Source organism: Fukomys damarensis, unplaced genomic scaffold (assembly GCF_012274545.1).
Source record: "Fukomys damarensis isolate Sample0158 unplaced genomic scaffold, DMR_v1.0_HiC HiC_scaffold_15, whole genome shotgun sequence".
Taxonomy (NCBI): Eukaryota; Metazoa; Chordata; class Mammalia; order Rodentia; family Bathyergidae; genus Fukomys; species Fukomys damarensis.
In genome coordinates this window covers 8,129,476-8,154,756 of record NW_022900927.1, presented here as the reverse complement: position 1 = coordinate 8,154,756, position 25,281 = coordinate 8,129,476, and the positions used below count along the sequence as shown (strand labels likewise).

The 25,281-nt window shown below is 35.4% G+C and overlaps 1 protein-coding gene across 1 annotated transcript in view; it reads left to right on the top strand.

The window, feature by feature from the left end:
- Arid2 (AT-rich interaction domain 2) overlaps window positions 1–25,281 on the top strand; it is a 158,948-nt gene that overhangs the window by 123,116 nt on the left and 10,551 nt on the right. Inside the window, exons 13-15 of the mRNA XM_010638385.1 lie at window positions 555–751; window positions 1,029–3,889; window positions 12,951–13,099. Coding sequence (XP_010636687.1) covers window positions 555–751; window positions 1,029–3,889; window positions 12,951–13,099 — 3,207 coding nt within the window. The remainder of the gene's footprint in view (window positions 1–554; window positions 752–1,028; window positions 3,890–12,950; window positions 13,100–25,281) is intronic.

Below are 25,281 nucleotides of genomic sequence, written 5' to 3'. Positions count from 1 at the left end.
TAAATAAATAAATAAATAAATAAATAAATAAATAAATAAATAAATAAAAAGGCCTGAAAATGTAGCTCAGTTTGGATACTCTTGAGTTCAGGCCTCAGTACAAGGAAAAATAAAATAAAATTTTCTAAAGGAAGCAAGGGGGAAAAGAAGGAAAGGAGGGTGGAAGGGAGCAGGCAAAAGGAAAACTCTCAGCAACACAGCTGGTAAATAATGACTTTGTAAAGGAGAATTATCACGTTCATGTCGGTGCCGTAATTTGTATATCTCTCTGCTGGGCAGGTTGAGCTACCAGTGATACGTGCATGATTATACCACTTATATCACCAGAGGTACAGCTGCCCAAGAGGACCACGTGTACCTTGGTAGTTCGGACTGAAGGGAAAATGTTACTCTTCTGTATTTCTTTGCTTTTCACCTTTGCAAATAGTAGTAACTGCTTCATATTTAAGTAGCAATGAATATATGGCCACTGTTCATACAAACATTGTTAGACGTCGCTATTTTTTGCTAGTGTCATAGTGATCTTAACTAACTGAGTTTGTATTACTTTACAGAACAGTCTTTCCAAATCATACAGTGAAGAGAGTAGAGGATTCTAGCAACAGCGGACAGGCACATATTCATGTGGTTGGAGTAAAACGGAGGGCTATACCACTTCCCATTCAGATGTACTATCAGCAGCAACCAGTTTCTACTCCTGTTGTTCGAATTGATTCTGTTCCTGATGTATCTCCAACTCCTTCACCTGCAGGTATTAATTTTTTTCTGTTTCATTTGTTACTAATATAATAAAACTGATAAGCCAGGGATTTAGCTCAGTGGTTCCAGCACCTGCCCCACGAGCTCAAGGGCCCGAGTGTGATCCCCGCTACCCCCCCCAAAAAAAAACTGATGAATTAGGCTTCTATTGTATTCATATGGCTCAAAGTTGTTGTATATTAATTTCTTTAAATTATTTTCTCTTATATTAAGTAAAATAATTCCTATTTGCATTTTTCAGTTATTTCAATTGAAATTTTTATTTTTAGGAATCCCTCTTGGATCACAGACTGTAGGAAATCATTTTCAGAGGACTCCTGTTACCAACCAATCTTCAAATTTGACTGCAACACAAATGTCTTTTCCAGTACAAGGTATTCATACTGTGGCACAGACTGTTTCAAGAATTCTACCAAATCCTTCAGTTCACACCCACCAGCAACAAAATGCTCCAGTGACTCTCATTCAAAATAAAGCTCCAGTTCCTTGTGAAGTTGTAAAAGCTACAGTAATACAGAATTCTATACCCCAAACAGCAGTTCCTGTTAGTATTGCTGTTGGAGGACCTGCGCAGAGTTCTGGGGTTCAAAACCATAGTACAGGCCCACAACCTGTTACAGTTGTGAATTCTCAGACATTGCTTCACCATCCATCTGTAATTCCACAGCCGTCTCCATTACATACAGTGGTACCAGGACAGATACCTTCAGGCACTCCTGTTACAGTAATTCAGCAGGCTGTCCCACAGAGTCATATATTTGGTAGAGTACAGAACATACCAGCTTGTACTTCTACAGTTTCACAGGGTCAACAACTAATCACCACATCACCCCAACCTGTGCAAACTTCATCTCAACAGACATCAATGGGTAGCCAGCCGCAAGACACTGTTATCATAGCACCCCCACAGTATGTAACAACTTCTGCATCCAATATCGTCTCAGCAAATTCAGTGCAGAATTTTCAGGTAGCTACAGGACAAATGGTTACCATTGCTGGTGTCCCAAGTCCACAACCCTCAAGAGTAGGGTTTCAGAACATTGCACCAAAACCTCTCCCTTCTCAGCAAGTTTCATCAACAGTGGTACAGCAGCCTATCCAACAGCCACAGCAGCCAACCCAACAAAGTGTAGTAATTGTAAGCCAGCCAGCTCAACAAGGTCAGACTTATGCACCAGCCATTCACCAAATTGTTCTTGCTAATCCAGCAGCTCTTCCAGCTGGTCAGACAGTTCAGTTAACTGGACAACCAAACATAACTCCATCATCTTCACCATCACCTGCCCCAGCTACTAATAACCAAGTCCCTACTGCAATGCCATCTTCTTCCACCCCTCAATCACAGGGACCACCTCCTACAGTCAGTCAGATGCTATCTGTGAAAAGGCAGCAACAACAGCAGCATTCACCAGCACCCCCACCACACCAGGTACAGGTACAAGTTCAGCAGTCACAACAAGTCCAGATGCAGGCTCAGCCTCCACCAACAACTACAGGAGTTAGTCAGCCTGCTTCTGGTGAGTCAAGTCTGATTAAACAGTTGCTGCTTCCAAAGCGTGGCCCTTCGACTCCAGGTGGTAAGCTTATTCTTCCAGCTCCACAGATTCCTCCCCCTAATAATGCAAGAGCTCCTAGCCCTCAGGTGGTCTATCAGGTGGCCAATAACCAAACAGGTGGTTTTGGTGTGCAAGGGCAAACCCCACCGCAGCAGCTATTGGTTGGGCAGCAAAATGTTCAGTTGGTCCAAAGTGCAATGCCACCCACAGGGGGAGTACAAACTGTGCCCATCTCAAACTTACAAATACTACCAGGCCCACTGATCTCAAACAGCCCAGCAACCATTTTCCAAGGGACTTCTGGCAACCAGGTAACCATAACAGTTGTGCCAAATACAAGTTTTGCAACTGCAACTGTGAGTCAGGGAAATGCAACTCAGCTCATTGCTCCAGCAGGAATTACTATGAGCGGAACACAGGCAGGAGTTGGACTTCAGGTGCAAACACTTCCAGCCACTCAGACTACTCCAGCTGGACAATCATCATGTAGTACTGCTACTCCCCCATTTAAAGGTGATAAAATAATTTGCCAAAAGGAGGAGGAAGCAAAGGAAGCAACAGGTTTACATGTTCATGAACGTAAAATTGAAGTTATGGAGAACCCTTCCTGTCGACGTGGATCTACAAACACCAGCAATGGAGATACCAAGGAAAATGAAATGCAGATGGGAAGTCTTTTAAACGGGAGAAAATACAGTGACTCAAGTCTACCTCCTTCAAACTCAGGGAAAATTCAGTGTGAGGCTAATCAGTGCTCACTAATCAGTAATGGGCCATCATTAGAATTAGGTGAGAATGGAGCTTCTGGAAAACTGAACTCAGAACAAATGGATGTACAGGATATCAAAAGTGATTTGAAAAAAACCCTAGTTAATGGAATCTGTGATTTTGATAAAGGAGATGGTTCTCATTTAAGCAAAAACATTCCAAATCACAAAACTTCCAATCATGTAGGAAATGGTGAGATATCTCCAGTGGAACCACAAGGGACTTTGGATGCTGCTCAGCAAGATACTGCCAAAGGTGATCAACTAGAAAGAATTTGTAATGGACCTATATTAACTTTGGGTGGTTCACCATCTATGAGCAGTATGCAGGAGGCTTCAAATGTGACAACACAACAATTTAGTGGTACTGATTTGCCTAATGGACCTCTAGTTTCAAGTTTGAATTCAGATGTGCCTCAGCAACGCCCAAGTGTAGTTGTCTCACCACATTCTACAACCTCTGTTATACAGGGGCATCAAATCATAGCAGTTTCCCACTCAGGATCAAGAGTTTCCCATTCTCCTGCCCTATCATCTGATGTTCGGTCTACAAATGGCACAGCAGAATGCAAAACTGTAAAGAGGCCAGCAGAGGATAATGACAGGGAAACAGTCACAGGAATTCCAAATAAAGTAGGAGTTAGAATTGTTACAATCAGCGACCCCAACAATGCTGGCTGTAGTGCAACAATGGTTGCTGTGCCAGCAGGAGCAGATCCAAGCACTGTAGCTAAAGTAGCAATAGAAAGCGCTGTTCAGCAAAAGCAACAGCATCCAACAACATACATACAGAATGTGGTCCCACAGGTAAGTAAGTCTGCTGTCATATTTCTCTTAGCATAATACTACTCTGATTTATAAATACTGTATGATTTTAGGGGGAAACACTGTTTTTCCATTTCCCACCTTGAAAAGTTATTTCAGCTTATTTGTATACTCAGACTGTCCTGCTTTTTCTTTAGTTTTATAAGTGTTCAGTCATTAAAATATGATATAAAGAATTTCTCCATTTTGTTACAGACCCAAATTAGAAACAGTTGCTTATCAAACAATTTTGAAAAATATAAAAATGTGTTTTGTCTCCTTTTGAGTTTACTGTGGGTGGTAATGGACACTTCCTAAGATTATTCCAAAGGAGATTTCTTTGTTTGATTTTGGGTATGGATTTATGGCCCTTTAAATAGTCTCAGTAAAAAAAAAAAAATGAATCCAATAAGAAATTTTTTTTTTCTTTTGGTGCCAGAGATCGAACTCAGGACCTTGCACTTGTGAGGCAGGTGCACACTGCTGAGCTAAATCCCCAGCCCTAAGAACTTTAAAATACATTCTTAATATGTTTATGCATTGGTTTCTTTTATTTTTAAAAAGTGTTCTTCATTGCAATTTGTTTCAGATACTCTGTTATTTTTGTATTTCTCATTCCTTGGCTATATGCTGTCATGTTCCTGCTATTCCCTTTTTAACTCGTTCTATCCCGTCTGTGCATGCCCTATTAGTAAATAAAAGTATTTTCTAGGATCCATTCTACTGAATTGAGGACCCAATCTTAAATGATCTTTCTACTGAAACCATAGAGTCCCCTAACAGTTATTATCACTTGTTTTCTGAATCCTTCAGTTTCACTCTGTCTTTCCCAGTTAATGCACTGCCACATGCTTTTGTGACTTGCCAAATGTGCTAGTGTTCTTCTGGCTTAGGTCTCTGCTTATAGTGATGACAGCAGAACTATGAATTTGATTGGCATTAGTGTTATATCTGTAATGGTGATAGCAAAATAAAATACACAACAAAAAAGAAAAGTGCCTTGCTCCAGACCAGTTCTTCCACAAATATTTACGTTTCTTTGAGTGAAAGGATAAAGTTGTACTGTGCTGCTCTGGGCATAATGGGATTTTTAATTTATATGTTTGTACTGCCTAGATCTAGTGACTGAAATGTACATTAGTAGATGCAATGTACATAACAATAATAAATGATGGGTAGAAAATATGAAGTTGTTTTTATATAGCATTCCCAAGGTGTTTTTCATTTAACTCGTGCAATTCTGAATACATAGTAGACATCCAAGTAAGTTTTTTGTATTATTTAATAATTTTTTCAGTTCCTCCTCATTATGTGACTTTTTTTCCCCTAGATATCTAGTTATAATAGACCAAGCCAAAATAGAGAAAAGCTCCATTACTATGGAATTGTTTCATTAACCCTTGTTTTGTGTGTCCTTAATCTTCCAGTGTGGTTATATTCAGTACTGATTTCAATAACAAAGAATGAACAAGAATACTAGCTAAGATTGGGACCTGTGCTTAGGGACCTTGTACTGAAGCATATTCTCATTTAATCCTCACAATAGTTCTATTAGGTAAGAATTGTTATCACCATTTCAGAGGTGAGAAATGAAGATGTTGAATAACCCACCTAAGGTCACCAATTAATATGAGGTGGTTACCAGGACTAAAACTTAGGAATATTTGAAACCAAAATTAATGCTCTTAACCCCTTTAACCTTTCTTTTCACCGCTAGACTAAAAGATTGTTCTGTAAAATTCTAGGAAGCCCTTTTTGTCTCACATTTTGATTATTAAAGTAATGTGTTATAGAAGTAAGAACTACTAAGTGATCTTTTTAATGTTAAAACTACTTAGCACAGTAGTCATGTATAGGCCATTAAAAGGAGAGTATATTTTATTTCTAATATGAAAAATCTGACTTAAACTTAAACTTCTGCGCAGCCTCTCCAGTTATGTAGTTTATTTAAAATAGTTACACTGGGCTAGAATTAGCTTATACATGAAGCCCTGTGTTCATCCTCAGCACCACAAATGAAAAAACTATTATTTTTTTTTATTATTTGGAAAATTGCTATTAGGTTGGCCTGCAGAAATTAAAAACTTTGCAAGGAAAATGGTATAACCTGATTGGCATCTATGAAAATTTAAAAATCCAGGATCCTTATGTATAGCACTTACTATGATGCCTACCACATAGTTGGGCATTTGCCAATGGAGCAAGTATATTTTAGATTAATATAGAAGGTTAATGATTTTCATGGGTAGATATATAGAACAGATCAAAAAATCAACTGCACGATATTATTATAAAAGTTTTTTTTTAATAGCCATTAGTCCTTTCCATTGTTGTCCAGATTCTTTAAGTTTTTTTTTACATACTCTTATTCTGCATTTTAGACTGTAGTTTAACACCATTTTATTCACAATTCAAATTGATAGATTAAAGCATTCTAAAATAGAGGACTTAAAAAGTGATTTTCTCAGCCAGACTTTTTATTCCCACCATTTTAAGAGATTCTAGGGATTTTAATGAAGCAACCGGTTTTCAGGAAGGAACTTCTAGACTTGTAAAACGCTTAGGGATAGAAAGCTGCAGGGAAAGCTTTCCCTTCCTGCAAAAAGCTAATATGTCAACCTTCCTGATACCTTTATTATTTCATATTTTCTTACTGATTTTGTTCCTTATTGCCTCTGCTAATCGACTACTAATTTCATTATAGAAAAAAGTAGCAACAAGTAAAAGAAGAATATATATGAAAGTAACGGTACAATTAAAGACTGTGTATTTAAATAGTATTTACCTGGGCATTTTACATACATACAAAATAAAGCCAATCATGATGGTACATGCCTTTAATCCCAGGACTTGAGAGGGTGAGGCAAGACTGTGAGTTTGAAGCCAGCATGGGCTACATAGTAAGTTCAAGGCTGGCCAAAACTGTATACCAAGACAGTCTGAAAAACATATTTTTTTTTTTGTCTACTTCAAGATAAATTTCCTTATTGTAGCTGCTTATTTAAAATCTATTTGCAAGTTCAAATGCAGCCTACATGTTACCATTTCCAGATGTCCTGTCCTCCAGATGTCCTTCCAGATGTCCTGTCCATTATTCATGAATTGATACCTGGAGCCAAAAAACTAGATTGACATACAATGTGTGATCAGCATATATGGTGAATGTTTAAATTTTAAATATTACAATAAAAGACAGATTGCCATTAGTCCCCCTCCATATACTCTACCTTGCTTTGAACACATTTTGCTCATTGTTCTTGTTACTTTCTGAATCAGTTCTGGAAGTCATCTTTCTTCATATTTTAATGAGGTATGTTAAAAATACAGTGAATGCTGCTGCTGTGTGCTATCCCAGGGAAAGGCAGGCTTGTAAAAACATTGCACTGCATCCACATGGTAGCTTATTCACCAGATCTGGCACTGTGAAATTTGTGACTCTTCCTAAAGTCAAAATAACCATGAAAGGTAAACACTTGGAGTCAGTTTATGACATCAGGGCAGCACAACAGCACAACTAAAGATACTCATGAAGAGGACTTCCAGAACTGCTACCAAAAGTGGCAAGAATAACGTGTTCAAAGAAAGGGAAAGTATTTTGAAGGATATTTTTGACAATGTGTCTTTTACTGTAATAATAAACGTTTCTTTTAGCATTCGGTGTATTTTTCCATTTTATTAAAAGAAAAATGAATAAAAAATAACACGATTACCTGAAGACTTTCTTAGCATCATGCAAAAAACATGCTGAACATACTCATAACTGATAATCTCATGATCTGATAAATTGTCAGAATCTTGCATGTAAAAATAATTTGCTAAAGCAATGATTTGCTTGAGGATATGCCTGCTTAAGGTGTTTTATATACACCTTGTCTTCCTGTTCTTCCAACAGGAAACATTCCTGATGTGGTTCTGTTTAATTCTGAATATTGGTGTCTTTCTGATCTCTTCCTCTTTTTGACAGTAAGCTTGAGAAATTTGTTCAGCCCATCAGAAAACAGATCTATATCCTGAAGAGGGCACCTCTTGCATACATTGTATTTTAGCAAAAGCCTCAAGGATATCACTTCAGTGTTTTTTAAGTTTCTTACTCAGATTTGTAGAGCAGCACGTTGTAAATGCTATGGAAGGTGTTGCCACTGAATGTAACTTCTTTGTTTCTTTTTCTGTGTGTTCTTCCAAAATAGGCTTGATGTAGCCAGACATGGTTGCTCATGCGTATAATCCTAGCACTTGGGAGGCCAAGACAGGAAGATCACCATGAGTTCAAGGCTGGCCCCAGCTACATAGTGAGTTTGAGACGAGCCTGAACTACATAGCAAGATTCTGTCTCCAATATATATATATGTAGAGAGAGAAAAAAATGTATATTCATTATCTAGATTTATACTTACTAATCAGAAAAACATGGTAGAGACTGAGTATCCATCATCGGAAATGATGAAACCCAAAAGTGATAGAAATTTTAGACCTTTTCCCAGAATTTAAAATATTTACATATACATAATCAGACATATTCTAAATATAAAATTTATTTATGTTTCATATGCACATAGCCTGCAGGTGATTTTGTACAATATTTTAAGTAATTTTGTTTATGAAATGAAGTCTCACAGTGTGGAATTTTGTACTTATGGCATAATGTCTGCACTAGAAAAGTTTCAGATTTTGGAGCATTTCACATTCCATATGGATTTTTGGATTAGTGATGCTCAATATACAATTTTTAAGAAAACAAGGGACTCTTAGAGCAAACAAATCTTAGTATATTGTCCAAAGATCTTAGTTTTTCAGTGATTTTGACTTTCTCAGTGCTGTTTTATAAATATGTACATTTAGCCTAAATATAATCACATGTAGAACAAACTAATTCTTGTTCCCTTAAAGGTTTTAAAGGTATCTTTCCTTACTTCCCTCTTCTTCGGAATACACTTTACCAATTACTTACGTTGGCTTTAGATATCATGGTGTCTGCTTTAGTCACCATCCCATTTACCTCAGCTGACTCCACTCTATAAACAGCTTTCAAAATGTGCAGCTACCCTGGGACACAATATTTCATTATTGCAAAGAATTTAAGGATAACAGATTATAGTTTTGTGGCTTTTTTGACACAGACCAAAATGCTTAATTTTTAGTCCTATTCAATAATAACTAGAGATCTAAAAGTATGCAAAGTATTACCTGTGTTATGTAGAATTTAGCCATTTTTTGAAAAGATGGAAAGGCAAGATTATAATTTATTTTAACAAAAAGCAGTATTCTTTCCAAATCTAAAATTGCTATATTCACTAACAGTTAATTTTATACTGCACAAAAAGTCACAGGATTGTTTTCATGTCCTTTATATAATTTTACATTTCTGGTCTCTCATTGAAGTTGTACTTTTCCACTTTGATTACAAAAAGTAATATAAAGAGGGCCAGGGATTTTAGCTCAGTGGTTCTGCTACCTGCCTCACAAGCTCAAGGTCCGGAGTTAGATCCCTGGTACAAAAAAGTAGTATGAAGAATTAGCTAGCTCTTCCTAATTAGAATAGAGCAGTGATATAGAATATTCTTTAACAGCTGATTGATTGTTCCTAAAAGTATGCATAACTTAATTCTGCATTTATGTTCAAGTTATGGCTATGGCTTATATTCTGCCAATTCACAGTAAATGCTAAAGTGCAGAAAAAATAAACTTTTACAGCTTAGAAAAAAATGTATTTTGCATTCTCATGCAAAGGATGTCATGCTTTTTTTTTTTTTTTCTTTTTTGTTTTTTGGACTGAGGATTGAACTCAGGACCTTTTGCTTGCGAGGCAGGCAGCGAAATCACTGAGCTAAATCCTTGGCCCCACAAAGGATGTCATTCTTAAAGCACAATTGACTTAATCGATACTTTGAAAAGTATGCAATACTAAAAAATAGAGCCAGTAAGCCTCCATTGTAGCTATTACCTGTCTTTAAATATTATCAACATTTTACTATTCTTATTTATTCTATTCCCTACCACTTTTTTTTTCCTGGATTACTTTCAAGCAAATCACAAACATTTCATTTCACTGTATATTACTGCCTCTAACAATCACAGAGTTTTGAATATATACGTAAAACTACAATATTAAATTTTATCTAACCAAAGTAGTTCTTTTTCTTCTTTCATACACTAGGGATTGAACCCAGGATCTCACACATGCTAGGCATGCATTCTACCACTGAGCTACATCCTCAAACTTTTTTAAAATCTTATTTTGAGATAGGGTCTCACTAAATTGCCCAGGCTGCCTCAAACTTGTGATCCTTCTGCTTCAGACTAGGTGTGATCACAGATGTGAAACTAGGTGAGATCCAATTTTACCCATGCCTGATAAAAGTAGCAATTTCTTAATATTACCTGATACCCAATTTATCTTCAATGTTTCCTCAGTTATCTTTTAAAAATACAGCTTGTTTGAATTAGGATCTCAAAAGTGTCTACATATCACCTTTAGTTAATAAGCCTTTATTCATTCTTAATTTAACAGATTAACTTTAGTCATTCTTGATACATCTCTTGTTAACATTTGAGATTAAAATACTACATGATACCCTGTTGCTGAATTTTCTGTGATACCAGTAATAGTTGCACACAATTACAAGGAAGAAGTGAAGATTAAAGTTTGTTAGCACTTACAAAAATAAAATGAGGACTAATTTACAAATTTAGGACAGGCTAGTCAATAAAATATCTAACTGAAATAATAACAGTACAGAGAAACAAGTTTCTTTCACAGGAAATTTGACACTATTAACAAATTTACCCTTTAAAGTTCTGAGCCATACACCCTCTGGTGGACACGTGTAGTCTTACTCAAGAGGCTGAGGCACAAGGTTTTCAAGTTTTAAGACAACCTGAGAAACTTAGCAGGACCCTGGCACAAAAAAAAAAAAAAAAAAAAATGGACTGGGATGTAGCTCAACACCAGAGTGCTTGCCATTCGGGTAGAGGGCCCTGAGTTCAATCCTCAGTACATACTCAGTAGGAGAAATTGTAACATTTTAATAACTTCTCAAGATTTAGATTTGATCAGAACTGATGTTCTTTGTTACTCCTTGGTTTTTGTTTTGTTTTGGGGGTTTGTTTGTTTGTTTGTTTTTGTACCAGGGATTGAACTCGGAACCTTACACTTGCAAGGTAGGCAGCAAAACCAATGAGCTAAAATCTCTGTCCCTCTCCTTGGCTTTTAATTTTCATGTCAAGTTTCCCTTTCCCTTTTTCTTCCTTTTTCTTGGACCTTTTTTTTTTTCTTCTGTCTGCTTTATTTTTTATTTATTTATTTATTTTTTGGTACTGGGGATCGAACTTGGGTCCTTGGGCTTGCAAGGCACGCCACCAAACCACTGAGCTAAATCCCCGGCCCCTTTGTCTGCTTTCTTAGCACCTCCAATTTTATGGTTTTAAAAATATGCAAAGACTCAGATCTAGTTTCTAGTATTGATTTATATTGATAGATATTTTTTCTTGGGTTACCTCATTTTCCTCAAACTGAATTTATCATCATCTAACATCTCTTTCCTACATAATCAGTCTCCCTTCTGGACCTCTCTATTGTCACTTTGACATCTGTATGCTCCTACAGTGTTTTTCATGCATGTATATGTTTTCCCACTAACTATTGTAAAATTTAAGGGTAACAACAGTACCTCCTCAAATTAGATTGTGCATGCTGGTTAGAAGTCAAAAGATCTTATAACTCTTGTTTCTGATCTTTTTTCTTTCAGCATTGTTCTTTAATTTGTATAATTTTATAACCTTATATATTTTGTCTTTTTTAATTACTGTTTTTATTCTGAGGTTCTCAGCAGTTTAATAATGACCCAATATAGTCAATGTTTCCCAAAGTTTTATTGTCTTAAACAGTGCTTGAAAATTTTATGCCACCATTTCTCTAAGAAATGTATTTTTCCCCCTTTATGGTATTTTAAGAAAATGTAAATTTCCTAAAATTATTTTAAACTATCTTTAATTCGTTAGTGTTTTTCAGATAGAAAAGGATGTGATGCAGAAGAAAAATAATACGGGGTTATATTTAAAAGACATTTTGCTTACAATTATAATCATTTCACTGCTCTCCAACAGCTACAACTGAACAACTTCAAAGACTAAAATTATTAAACATTTTATTGCAAATTAGTTAATATTTATGATACTCCATGGTTAGGTCAACTGTAATCTGAAATTTTCTTTGCTTTTTACCATATATTGTTTCATACTTTTTACAAAATATAAATGAGGGCCAGGGATTTAGCTCAGTGTTCCTGCGCCTGCCACTCTAGTGCAAGGTGCTGAGTTCAGTCGCCAGTACCATTAAAAAAAAAATCTAAATGGAAATACTACTCAAGAAGTAATAACTTGTAGTTGATCTGTTATTGCGAAGAACAGATAAGTCAGCTGGTTATGCTTAAGTGTATTTTTTATTTAAATACATTATTGGGTTACTCCTACCTAAAAATGTTAATTTTGATAATACAATCTGCCCTCCATGACTATGGGCTCCATATCATGAATTTAATCAACTTTGGATCAAAAATGTTAAGGAAGAAATGCATCTTGTACTAAACATGTACTTCTTTTCTTGTCATTATTCCCTAAACAGTATAGCGTAATAACTGTGTAGCATTTACAATGTTTTAAGCATTGTAAATAATGTAAAGATAATTTAAGTGTACAAGAAGCTACACATCAGTTACATGCAATCATTTTGCCATTTTATGAGACTGAGCATCACAGATAACTGATATATATATGGAGATCCTGGAACCAGTCCCCCATAGATACCCAGATGAAAGTATGTATTTGGTAATGGTAACAGCAATGCATCATCTTGCCTCTGTGGTTCCATATTAAATAAAAGAATCATACTTTCTAAATATTTTTGTAAAAGTAATCATCTTTTTAAAAAGATAATCATTAGCTTGCAGTTACAAAGTGTAATTTCATGTTAGAAATGAATGTTGTAATCAGACAAAAGATGGTACTATAAAATAATTACTGTTTTCAAGTATCATATCACAAACTCTGTGTTTCTTCTTTTTCACAGAACACTCCTATGCCATCTTCTCAAGCTGTACAAGGGCAGGGCCAGCCTAACAGTTCTCAGCCTGCTCCGTTCAGTGCATCCAGTCAACATACAGACTCAATGAGAAAACCTGGCCAGAACTTCATGTGTCTGTGGCAGTCTTGTAAAAAGTAAATGGCAGTTTTATTTGATTTACAAAAGTATTCTTTGTCGTAGAATGCTTTCATATTTCAGTTTGTGTCACAGTTTTAAGAAATTTTTCTTTTGAAACCACTTTTATCAAAAATGCTTTATTTTAGGAGTTACATTTATGTGGATCCAGTGGCACTTTGACCTAGATTGAAAGAATTTCATTGCTTAATGTCAGTTTATTAATGTTGTTTATAATGGGTCAGCATTAATTTTTAATAAAAGGAAATAATTTAAGAATTAGTATGAAGGCTATGACAAAGTGAGCTATTAAAAGGGAATTGAACTTAAAGGTATCTTTGGAATTACTGTACAATCGAACCTCACAAATGATCTGTTAGGAAGAGAATGACTTGTCTTAAGTTTGTATTGTAATGTTTACTGTGTGAAAATTATTTTTAAAGCCATACCGTGTCACCATTTAATAACAAAGGGGAATAGCAGGTAGACTGAACTTCTTAAAGCATTCTTGACTTGAAGGAAAACTTAAAAATGTTTCTTAAAATAAAATCCTAGTTTCTTTAATATTACCAATACTCAGCTAGGGCCAGGGATTTAGCTCAGTGGTTCTGCCCCCTTCCTTGCAAACATGGGACCCTAGTTCAATCTCCAGTACCAAAAAAACCAAAATAGTAATCAGCCAGTCCCTTTGCTCTGGGTCAGTTTTTTTAGAGCTCCAAGAATAAGATACTTATCTTAATAGAATATTTTTCATTTCTTAGATAGCAAAGATTCTAGTTCCACACCTTTTAAATCTTACGCTAAATATAAAGTTATAATTTTATCTTAGAGATTCTATTTCATTGTAAACTTCATATGCAAATTGGTTTTAGAATTGTGAACTATCAACTTAGCCTAAATATGTAATTGATAGGATACAGAATGTCTGTAGACTATGGTTGTCAAACTTTAACTCTCAACCCAGTACAGGGACATGAATTCATTTTAGTGCATCTTGACCAGTGGTTTTTTGTTTTTCTTTTCAATGGAAAATGAATATAATACATATTACATCATGTTAGTAAGGGTAAGTATTGTTTTCAGTTATATATGTATAAGACACGTTTGTGTACTTGGTTATAATGTAAAATCTATTTATCAAAGTTCTTTAGGTTGTCTCACCTCCCTTCCTGCCTTTGAGACTGGTTCATGCTAGGCAGGTGCTCTATCACTGAGCTGTATATCCCCAGCTTTCAACTGTTTGTTTTCTTACTGTATGTTGTAAGTGAATTTGAAACTTTCTTCACTGAAGTCAGTTTTATTCTTTCCATTTGTTTAGAGGTTTTGTTTCATTTTGCACTGGCAATTAGTACCACAATTGATGGACTACTCTGCCAAAACTGTTTATCAATGCTTAACAACAACAACAACATAAAAAACTCAAGAGGAACTACTTCAGATGAAGTTCCTAATTAAGTACATTAAGAAAAAAGTTTTGGAAGAATTAATGAACCTAAATGTACAACCCAGTTTCCTGTCTGAATAGGCTTGGTGTTAAATAACTTGATGATACACCTTTTCTTTATTTTTTCTGAATAAGAGAAATTCAGTGACGCTTCTTAGAACTTGTTGTTTATTTTAAGCCGTAACTTTTAGATATTGTATCATTAATAAATTCAGTTTGAGTGTACAACTTTTTTTGAGCACTGTTTTAGAGGGGTGCTTGAACTAGGAGATAGAAACTGAAAGATCATTCCCAAACCTTAGGTGTACTCCCAAAACAATAAATTGTTCTGTAAATAAGTGCTATAAAAAGATAGTTTCATAGTGTTATTGGCAGTATAGTGAACTATTAGTGCAACTCTGGAGTGGTTGGGGAAGTTTCACTGTAGACATCACACTTGAGTTGGATTCTAATTCATTCTTATTCAGAGTTTGCCTTGCAAAAAATAATTTCATTCAGAATGCAAGTGTAAGCACAGGAGTTACAAAGGACTTGATATGGCTAGAAAATTGAGAGGTTTCAGTTTAGGATTCTAAGGGAACATGGACAAGAAGAGAACGATAGCTTTTATTTTTCATACTTCATTTTTATTCCAAGTAAAAACATGTCATAGCTACTGTCCACTAGGTGGCGAAGTTCAGACTTCTTTAACATCACATCAAAAATGTTACTTAAAAACTGTTTCATTAGATTTAGATATAAAAATATTTTTCACTGATAAATTATTGAAAAATGTTTAACATTTAAAGTTAAATTAGCTCACCACATACAAGAGCTACAGAATGCTTTCACATAATTAAATGTAACTTTTGAATATGCATTTAACCCATATGATGGGACTACTCTTTCCACAGTCTTTCTACATTTTGAACTCTGATTCTCTGTGCATAATACCGATTCTTTCAGTTAATCCCCTGTATACTATCACTTATCAGTAACTTTTTAAATCTAAGTATGGAAAGTAGGGATACTGCTCTTTAAATATAATCACCAAACCACTACTGCATAACTCTGGAAAACCATTAATTCACTTCAACATTGTGAATTCTTCAAATATCTAGTCAGTATTCACATTTTTCCAGTGACCTTTTGTTTATTTAGAGCTTGATTTGGAATCCAGAATTCAAATGTTGCCAACTGTTGGTAAGTCCCTTATAATCTATAGGATACCTCTCCATTTCTCATAATTTTTTCCTCACAATTTTTTGTTGGAAAAAACATAATTTGTCCTGTAAAGCATCACAATCTAGATTCTTGGTGATGTTGTTTAGCACATTTCGCTGACCCTGTATTTTATGTACATTACAAGTTTGCAGGGCCAGGAATTTGGATCAGGGGTTCTGCCGCTTGCCTCCCAGACACAAAGGCCGGAATTCGATCCCCGGTACCAAAAAAAAAAAATGGTTTGGTAGTTCCACTTGGGTTTTTGATTTGTTTTAATTTTATAAAGACAACTTTAGAAATGGCATTATGTTCTTCCATTAAGACATATATATACATAAAGGCCGGGGATTTAGCTCAGTGGTTCCACCACCTGCCTCACAAGCACAAGGACCCGAGTTCAATCCCCGGTACCAAAAAAACAACCAAAAGACACACACACACACACACACACACACACACACACACACACCTCTCCTTGGCTCATTTTGTTGAAATAGTCACTGATAATCATTGCCTAGAACATTCTTCCCTTATAGGTTATAAAATACAAGTTGCATTTTTATCAAATATTTGGTTTCTCTTAAAAAATATTTCCTACAAGAAAGGCAGAATAGGGCAAGGGATTTAGTTCAATGGCACCACGCCTTCCTCACAAGCACAAAGTCCTGAGTTCAATTCCCAGTACCAAAAACAAAAGGCAGAATAGATGCTTATTGCTTTCGTTTACTAGTTTTCATAGTAATGAGTTGTTTACACTCTGCAAAGATTACCATAAGGTTTGTTTTGTTTGTAATATCATTATGAACCAACAAGAATTGGAACATATTTGAGGCACTTCAGTCCTTCCTCTCTCTTCCCATGTTCTGGGGCTTAACTACATCCTCAGTCCTTTTTAAATTTTTATTTTGAAACAGGATGGTACGAAGGTGTCCAGGCTGAGGTTACAAATGTGCACATTACTTTCGGCTATTATATCCCAAATATGTAAATTTTGCCATCTTTGTCCAGTGAAAGCTATTCAAGTCAGTTTCCAACCTATTTGTTTTCATACTTTAAAGCCGTATTTTATTACATAGAATTTAAATCTATGTCATGACAGAAATACCTTCTCAACTCCTAGATCGAAAAATAAACTTTAGGTGCCTTTGAGTACTTTAATCTTGATACATCTGCAATTAGAATTGATATATAAAATGAGATATAAATCTACCTTATTTTCCAAATTGCTAACTTATAGGCAAGATTGCTATTTTATCTCATTGATCTTATCCTTATCACACTATCACTTTAAACATATCTTAAAGGGCCAGGGATTTAGCTCAGTGGTTCCACCTCCTGCCTTGCAAGAGCAAGGACCCGAGTTCAATCTCCGGTACCTAAAAAAATAAAAAATAAACATATCTTAACATTGCATATGGCACCTTGCTCCTGGTAATTTCTACTTTTCCATCGTGCTTCATGTGATTTATTTTGGCATCAACCTTGTACTAGGCACTGTCCTACATTTTGAGATTAGAATGATGTACAAGCCAAACTTGGTACCTACACAGATATTTATTCTTTTAGAATGCTTCCTAGAGATCGCCAAGAAAGTCATGTTGGGATTTTGGTTGCTGTTGCTTTCAGTATTTGTCAGTGAACATTTTTCCAATATTGAGTCTTCTTATATAAAAGATTCTGCCCATAATTATGTCTTTTATTTCTTTAGTAAAGCTTTCAGCATTTTCTTCACAGGAATGCTATAATTATATTGTTTATTGCTAGCTTTTGTTCTTTTTTGTTGTTGTCATAAATTATCTGAATTTCCATTATATTGTTCAGTTTTCCTGTTTATACCTTGTAAAATTATTCAGTTACCAGTTGTAGAAATAATAGTGGTAATATTCATGCATACTTTTTAGCTAATAGACCCTATATTTTAGAGTAATTTTAGGTTTATAGAAAAACTGAGCAGATAGTGCAAAGTTCTCCTCTGCTCCATCTACCTTAAATATAAGTTACACTATATGAGTGTGGTACATGCTGCAATTTATGAATTAATATTGATAACATTATTACTAACTAATGACCATAGTTTACATTAAAATTCACACAAGGGAGATTCAGCAGGCAAAAATTAGTCATATGATCCATCTCATCAATTATGTTGTACAGCTCTCTGGCTTTTGCCAAAGAGTGTCATCTGTCTACTTCCACTGCCCTGAAAATCCTCTTAACCTATTCATTACTATAGAATCCCTCACCCCCTATCTTGGTAACCACTGCTTTTTTAGTGTTTTATAGGTTTTGCTTTCAGAATCCCATATAGTTGAATCATACAGCATGTCATCTTTTAGTTCTTTTTATTTAACAATATGTATGTAAGGTTTCTTTATTTTTGTGTGTGTTGTAGCTGGGTATTTTCTTTTTGTTTTTATTTTATGGTTTTTAGGGGGTGTGTGTATGTGTATTTTCAATGGGGAAGTTGCACTTGGAATTGAACCCAAGGCCCAATGCTAAGCAAGCACTCTACCATTGAGCTATATCTCCAGTCCATGTTGTAACTTTCACAGATCACATTTTATCCCTGAACAATATTGTATTGTATGCATATACCATTGTTTATATACTCCTTTAATAAATTGAATGATATCTGGATTGATTCCAGGTATTAGTCATTATTAATTAAGCTAGTATAAACTTTGTGGGGTTTTGTGTGGACATAATTTTCAATACTTTTGGGCAAACATCGAGGTTTGTAGCTATTTGCTAGATCCTATGTTAAAGTAATTGTTAGCATTTTAAGAAACTGTCAAACTGTCTTCCAAAATCCACCAGCAATAAATAAAAACTCCTGTGGTTTCACATCCTCACTAGCCTTTAGTATTGTCAATGTTTGAGATTTTAGTCATTCTAATATGTGTATTTATATTGTTGTTTTAATTTGCATTTCTCTGATGTATAATGTTGAATATCGTTTTGTTTTTTACCATCTGTATATTCTTTGATTTGGTATCTATTCAGATCCTTAGCCTATTTTTAATTGGTTTGTTTGGAGAGAACATTTGACATGTTTTTTTTTTTTTGTACCAGGGATCAATTGAACTCGGGTCCTTGTGCTTGCAAGGCAGGTGGCAGCACCACTGCGCTAAGTCCCTGGCAACATGGTGGATTTTGTTACATGCTTTTCTGCATCTATTGGTATAGATGGGTGTGATGGATTAATTAATTAATTAATTAATTTTTTTGACTGTTAAACCAGCTTTGTATACTGGAATAAATCCTATTTGGTTGAAGTGCATACTTTTTTATATTTCTTTCATATGATTTGCTAATGTTTTTGTGGATGTCCTCATCTATCTATATGCATGAGCTATATATAGTTTCTTTGTAATGTGTTTTATTGTGGTGTTATGGCAATGCTATCCTCATGAAATGAAGCATTTCCTCTGTTTATATTATTTGCTACAGATTTTATGGAATTGGTATCATTTCTTCCTTACTAGGTTATCTCTTTTTCCTCATCTGAAATTTTACAAATTATGTCTTTTAGGGATAACTATCAAGTTGTAAGAACAGAAATATACATAATATTCCTTCATTTCTTTTACTGTCATTGAATCAGTAGTGATGGCTTCTTTTTCATTTCTGATATTAATAATTTGAATCTTTTTTTATTGGCTAGATTAGCTAGAGGTTTGTGTATTTTATTGATTGATCTTTTCAAAGAAACCAGTTTTTTGTTTTGTTGATGTTTCCTGTTCTCATTTGTATGTCCTTTCTTTTGCTTGCTTTCTAGAGTAGAAGCTTAGATTATTGATTTTAGATCTTTTTTTTCAATACTGGGGATCAAACTCAGGACCTCATGCTCGCCAGGCAGGCACTGTGCCACTGAATCCCCTGCCCTGGATCTTTTTTTTGTTTATTTTGTTTTGGCACCTGGAATCTTACTTGGAACCTTGCACTTTGCAAGGCAGGCAGCGGAACCACTGAGCTAAATCCCCAGCTGTAGATCTTTCTTTCTTTCTTTTTTTTTTTTTTTGGTTTTGTGTTTAGATCTTTCTTTTTTAATATATGCATTCAGTCAGTATGATAACTTTCTTTCTAAGCACTGCTTTTACTGTGTCTCCCAACTTTTAAAGTTTTGTTTTCACTTCAGAATATTTAAGGGTATTTATTTAATCTCCAAATATTTTTATATTTTTCAGTTACCATTTTGTTTCTAGTTTAATTCCATTGTAGCCTGAGTATCATTGTGTGTTTCTGTTCTTTTACATTTCTTAATATGATTTTTGTGTCCTAGAACATGTTCTGTATGGATGTCCCGTATGAGCTTGATAGGTTGTTAGATGAAATATTCTGTAAATATCAACTAGGTCCAACTGAGTGGTGCTGGCTAGTTCTACTTTTTTCTTACTGATTTTCTGTATTTTGGATCTGTCAGTTAATGATACAGGTATATTGAAGTCTCCAGGTATAATAGTGGATTTGTTTTTCTCTCCATGTAGTTCTTTCACTTTTTGCCTGCCATCTTTTAATGCTTGTTTTAGGTGCATGCATATACCTTAATGAATGTTATAGCTTCTTGGATTCCTCCTTATCTCCCATAATTTTTCTTCTCATATCATTTTGTCTGTGATATAGCTGCTCCACCTTTCTTTCTTTTTTTGGTACCAGGGATCGAACTCAGGACTTTGCACTTGCGAGGCAGGTGGCAGAAACACTGAGTTAAGTCCCCAGCCCTCCACCTTTCATTTGATAAATAAATGTTAACAAAATTTATTTCTCTTCATCCCTTTACTTTTTGTTGTTGTTGGTGGTGGTGGTGGTTGGTTTGGCTATGGCTTTGGCATTTGTTGTTGTTGTTTCTACACTGAGTTGCATCCCCAGCCTTTCCTCCTTTATTCAATCTCTGTCTTTATATTTAACAACATATAGTTGGGTCTTATTTGTTTACTTATTATATCATTTTCTTTTACTTGGTGGTTTTGTTGTTTATTTTTGTTTTGTCTGGGTTGGTTTAGTTTGGTTCTTTTTTGCAGTAGGGAGGCTGAGGCAGGAGGATAGCCAAGAGTTTGAGGCCAGCCTGAGCTAGATGTGAGTTCAAAGCCGGCCTGAACTACATAGTGAGACCCTTTCTCAAAAAAAAAGCAAAGTGAAGTTCAATGATCAGATTATGGAATGTTCTGCCTTCCCATTATGTTAACACCATATCAGTAAAGCTCCAGTATGATAATAGGTTATTAGAATTGAGAGAGCTACAAGATACAGCCTATATTTTTAAAAAAGTTTCTTAGGAAACACAAAAAAGATTGAAGTCTCTAATACCTATAGCTACAGCAAATATCAAACATAGCCTGACTCCTTGCCAGATGAACACAAAACCACTAAAGTTTTATTTACTTCAGTTCTTCCTGAGTTAATATATCTTTCAACAAAACCTTTCAAGGCTTGTAAAGTATGAAAAACAAAAACCAACCACAGCCACACTCATACCCTCACACAGAGGCAATGACACAAAGTAAGCCAACAAAAATAACAGCTGGGCCTCCCTCCTGCCTTACCTTCTCTAGTGTTGGTATTATAGGCTTATGCTACCATGCCCAGCTCTGTCTTCTAAAAGTAGATCTTCATCTTAGAGCTGTGATTTTGAGTTTGTCAGCCTTTATTTTTCTGCTCCTACTTGAGATAGGAAGTTTAGAGGAGGGTTTGGATAAGTGAGATCAGTGATAGAAGTGCTTGGCAGGCCTTCACAAAGAAAGAGGAGTGGCAGGGTGCTTGTGTACTCACTTTCTACTTGCCCTTGCTCTGTAGTTGGGCAAGGTAGATTTCCTTGAGAGTAGGCCCTTGTAAAGGAGAGTAGAACTCGTGTTCACTTCCTTCTTCCCTTCCTGGGAGCAGTTTTTTTCCAGTCTTCACTGTTGAGAATCCCATGGGGATTTTGGAGGTTAAATTCCCCCCAAATGTGATTCTTTCAAGAAACTGGCACTTAGGAGCTTTAACTCTCAAGGCAGTCATCAGAGGTTTCCTGAAATTTGTCAGTTACTTTTTAGGAGTATTTCTACACATTCCTAGGTCCAGCAGTGTTTGGTAAAGCCTCTCCAGCTTTGAAGATGGTGGTTTCCCTGTAGTTTCTGTTCTCTCATTTAATACAGTGTGTAAGAGGAGGTCTTCATTTTCAGTTTATTTTGCTTGTTTCAGGTTGTGAGGATGAAAATGGGTTCAAGTTCTTTACATATCTGAGAGGAAACTAGAAATTCATCATTTAGCCTTGTTTGTATAACATTATTTTGCACAATTTTGACTAGTAATTTGTAATATGTAAATGATGTATCTGTTTTTAGTAAGTTTTAAGAGCCAGGCAAGGTGTAATTCCAGCACTAAGGAGGCTGAAGCAGTAGAATCCCCATGAGTTCCAGAACAACCTAGGCTACATAGCAAGACCCAATCTGAAGTAAAAGCAAAGAAAATATAAGAGAGGCTCAATTTATGTTTGATCAGAGTAGCTACCTTTTGATTTATTTATGTATAGTGGTTTTAAGTAATATATTGTTTAAAAAGAGGATTCTGGGCTGGGAATTTATTTAACTCAGTGGCACTGCACCTACCTGGCAAGCACAAGGTTCTGAGTCTGATCCCCAGTACCCCCCAAAAAAAAAAAAAAGTTGAGGAATGAAAAGTGGATTCTACTATAAAAGACATTTGAAGACTAGTTTTCTAGAATATGTTGTTCATTATAGATCGTTAATAATGCTAAATGGGAAATATTTCCTTTTGAGACAGACATAATTTATATTAATACTTTGAAATCACATCATTAAGGGTCAGACCAGGAATGTAGAGGATATCAGAATGCTTTTAAAACATTTCCAGTGTAAAGCTCTCTGCTTATGAAATAGGATTTTTACCTGGTCATAGTAAAATTGATATTCTCTAGGAAATTATTCAGTGTTGAACTTCAAATCACTGGGTTCCTATTGAACCTTAATATGTAGCAAGTCCAGTAAACATCAAGTTCATTATCCTGCCTCATCTCTTATTTTCCCTGTACCCATTCCATTCTGAAAATTCTATTTTCTTTGGTTTTGGTTTTGGTTTTTGAGACAGGATCTTGCTACGAAGTTCAAGCTGGCCTTTAACTCTGTGTAGTCCAGACTAGGCTCAAATTTATGGCAGTCCTCCTTCCTCAGCCTCCTGAGTGCTGGGATGATAGGTGTGCACTACCACGCCCAGCTTGCTGTGCATTTTAGTTTGACTGATGCTAATTTTTTTACATTTAGGTACTTCATCTAATGAATTTGGAAACCTTACCTACTTCTCCTTTCTGTATGATTATTATACCCAGCTTCATTCATAGTTATATGTTAGATCTTAACTACCACATCAGTGAATGAATGGCTTCTGTGGCCAGAGTGTAGAGAGAAAAGAGATTTTCAATGAACAAAGAGTAATAAGTTGAAGGAAAGTAGCAGATTTAGTATTAGAAAAGTAGATTGAACTTGTCTTAAAATTATATATATATATATATACACACACACACACACACATCTAATTGTATATATATTATAATTAACATTTTTATATACTGCAAAATAATTTTTAAATAGTTTGACTAGTGACTAGTAGTACATTTGGATTTTATGGTGGGTGTGTATGTGTGTGTGTATGTACTCCTTAACGACAAAGGTGCATTCTGAGTATTGTGTCCTTGTGTCCATGGTGACAGGGAGTATACTCACACAAACCTAGAGAGTGTAGCCTACTGCATAAGAATAAAATTATAATATACTAAATACGACATATGCTGTAATATATACTAAAGACATAAACCAGCTATAGTCATACTGTTATTAAGTATTATGGACTGTAAAAATTATATTTGCAGGCCGGGGATTTAGGTCAGTGGCACTGTGCCTGCCTCATGGGCACAAGGTCCTGAGTTTGATCCTCAGTACCAAAAAAACCCAATAATAATTTAATGTTCTATACTTTTATAGTACTGGCAGTACAGTAAGGTTTATTTACACTATTATCATCACAAACAAGTAAGGAATGTATTAGCTTATGAAATTAGCTACAAGGTCACTCACTAGGTGACCGGAATTTTTTAGTTCCATTATAATCTTAAAACACCACTGTCACATGCATAGCCTTTCATTTAACAAAACATGCTGTGTATGACTGAATTCTAATTAAGGAATTTATAGCATGTAGGTTAAATCTTAATACAGTAAGAACACCTAACATTTATTCATCTACATCATAGAGCTAAAGTTGTTTATTTCGTATTAATAGTATGATAAGCAGTGAAAAACCAAAAGAAATTCCAAAATGGATATCCTGACTTTAGTTTCACATTTTTTTGTACCAAAGATTGAACTTGGGCCCTTGTGCTTGTGAGACGGGCAGTAGAGCCACTTAACCAAACCCCCTGAAGTCTTTTAATGTATTATCTTGAGCCAAGCATGCTGGCACACCTATAATCCCATCATGTGGGAGGTTGAGGCAGGAGGATGATGGTGAATTCAAAGCCAGCCTGAACTGCGTGGCACGATACTGTCTTTGTACCAAAGATTGAACTTGGGCCCTTGTGCTTGTGAGACGGGCAGTAGAGCCACTTAACCAAACCCCCTGAAGTCTTTTAATGTATTATCTTGAGCCAAGCATGCTGGCACACCTATAATCCCATCATGTGGGAGGTTGAGGCAGGAGGATGATGGTGAATTCAAAGCCAGCCTGAACTGCGTGGCACGATACTGTCTCAAAAAACCAAGATAATAATGATAACAATAACAACAACAACAACAACAATATAATATTATTGTCTATATTCCAGTGATGTTTCTCATTTGTTTTTGTTCTTCTAATACTGGGGATTGAACCCAAGATCTTATACATGTTGGGCAAGTTCTGTACCACCAACCTATATCCCTGCCCTTTTTTATTAACTTTTGAGAGGATCTCTCTAAACTGCCGAGGATGAACTCAGGCCTCTTGGGTAGCTGTGATTATAGGTGTGTGCTACCACACACCCGGCTCATTGCCATGTTTATAAAGGAGAACAGTTCATGACTTCATTTTTATGTCCTATGTCTCATACTCAGATATTTGTACTGTTTAACCCTAGTAGTGAATAGGATATGATGTTGGAGAAATGAGAGATGTTGCTTTTTAAGCATTAATGGACATGCAAATAGCAACTCAGCTAAAATGCTAGACTGGCCAAAATTTATTGCATTCAAATTGTTGAATTAGATAAATTACAGTTATTACTGTATATTATACTGTGAAATCTAGTAAGTGCTTCAGCAATTTCTGAAAAGCACAAAAGCATGGTATTTGTTTATGAGATAAAATTCTATTGCTTTAAAATGTTACTTCATTTACACTCAGAAGATTCTTAGCTCATCTTCATTGAAAATAATTAGAAATAAAGGATAGTAAACTTAAAGCAGATAACCAGAAGTACTCAGTAGAGTTGAATGACTTAACATGGAAATATAAGCAAAGAAAATTCCAAAATATACTTTAAGGGAAATGAATTAGAGATTGGGTTGCCTGGTTATGATATATATA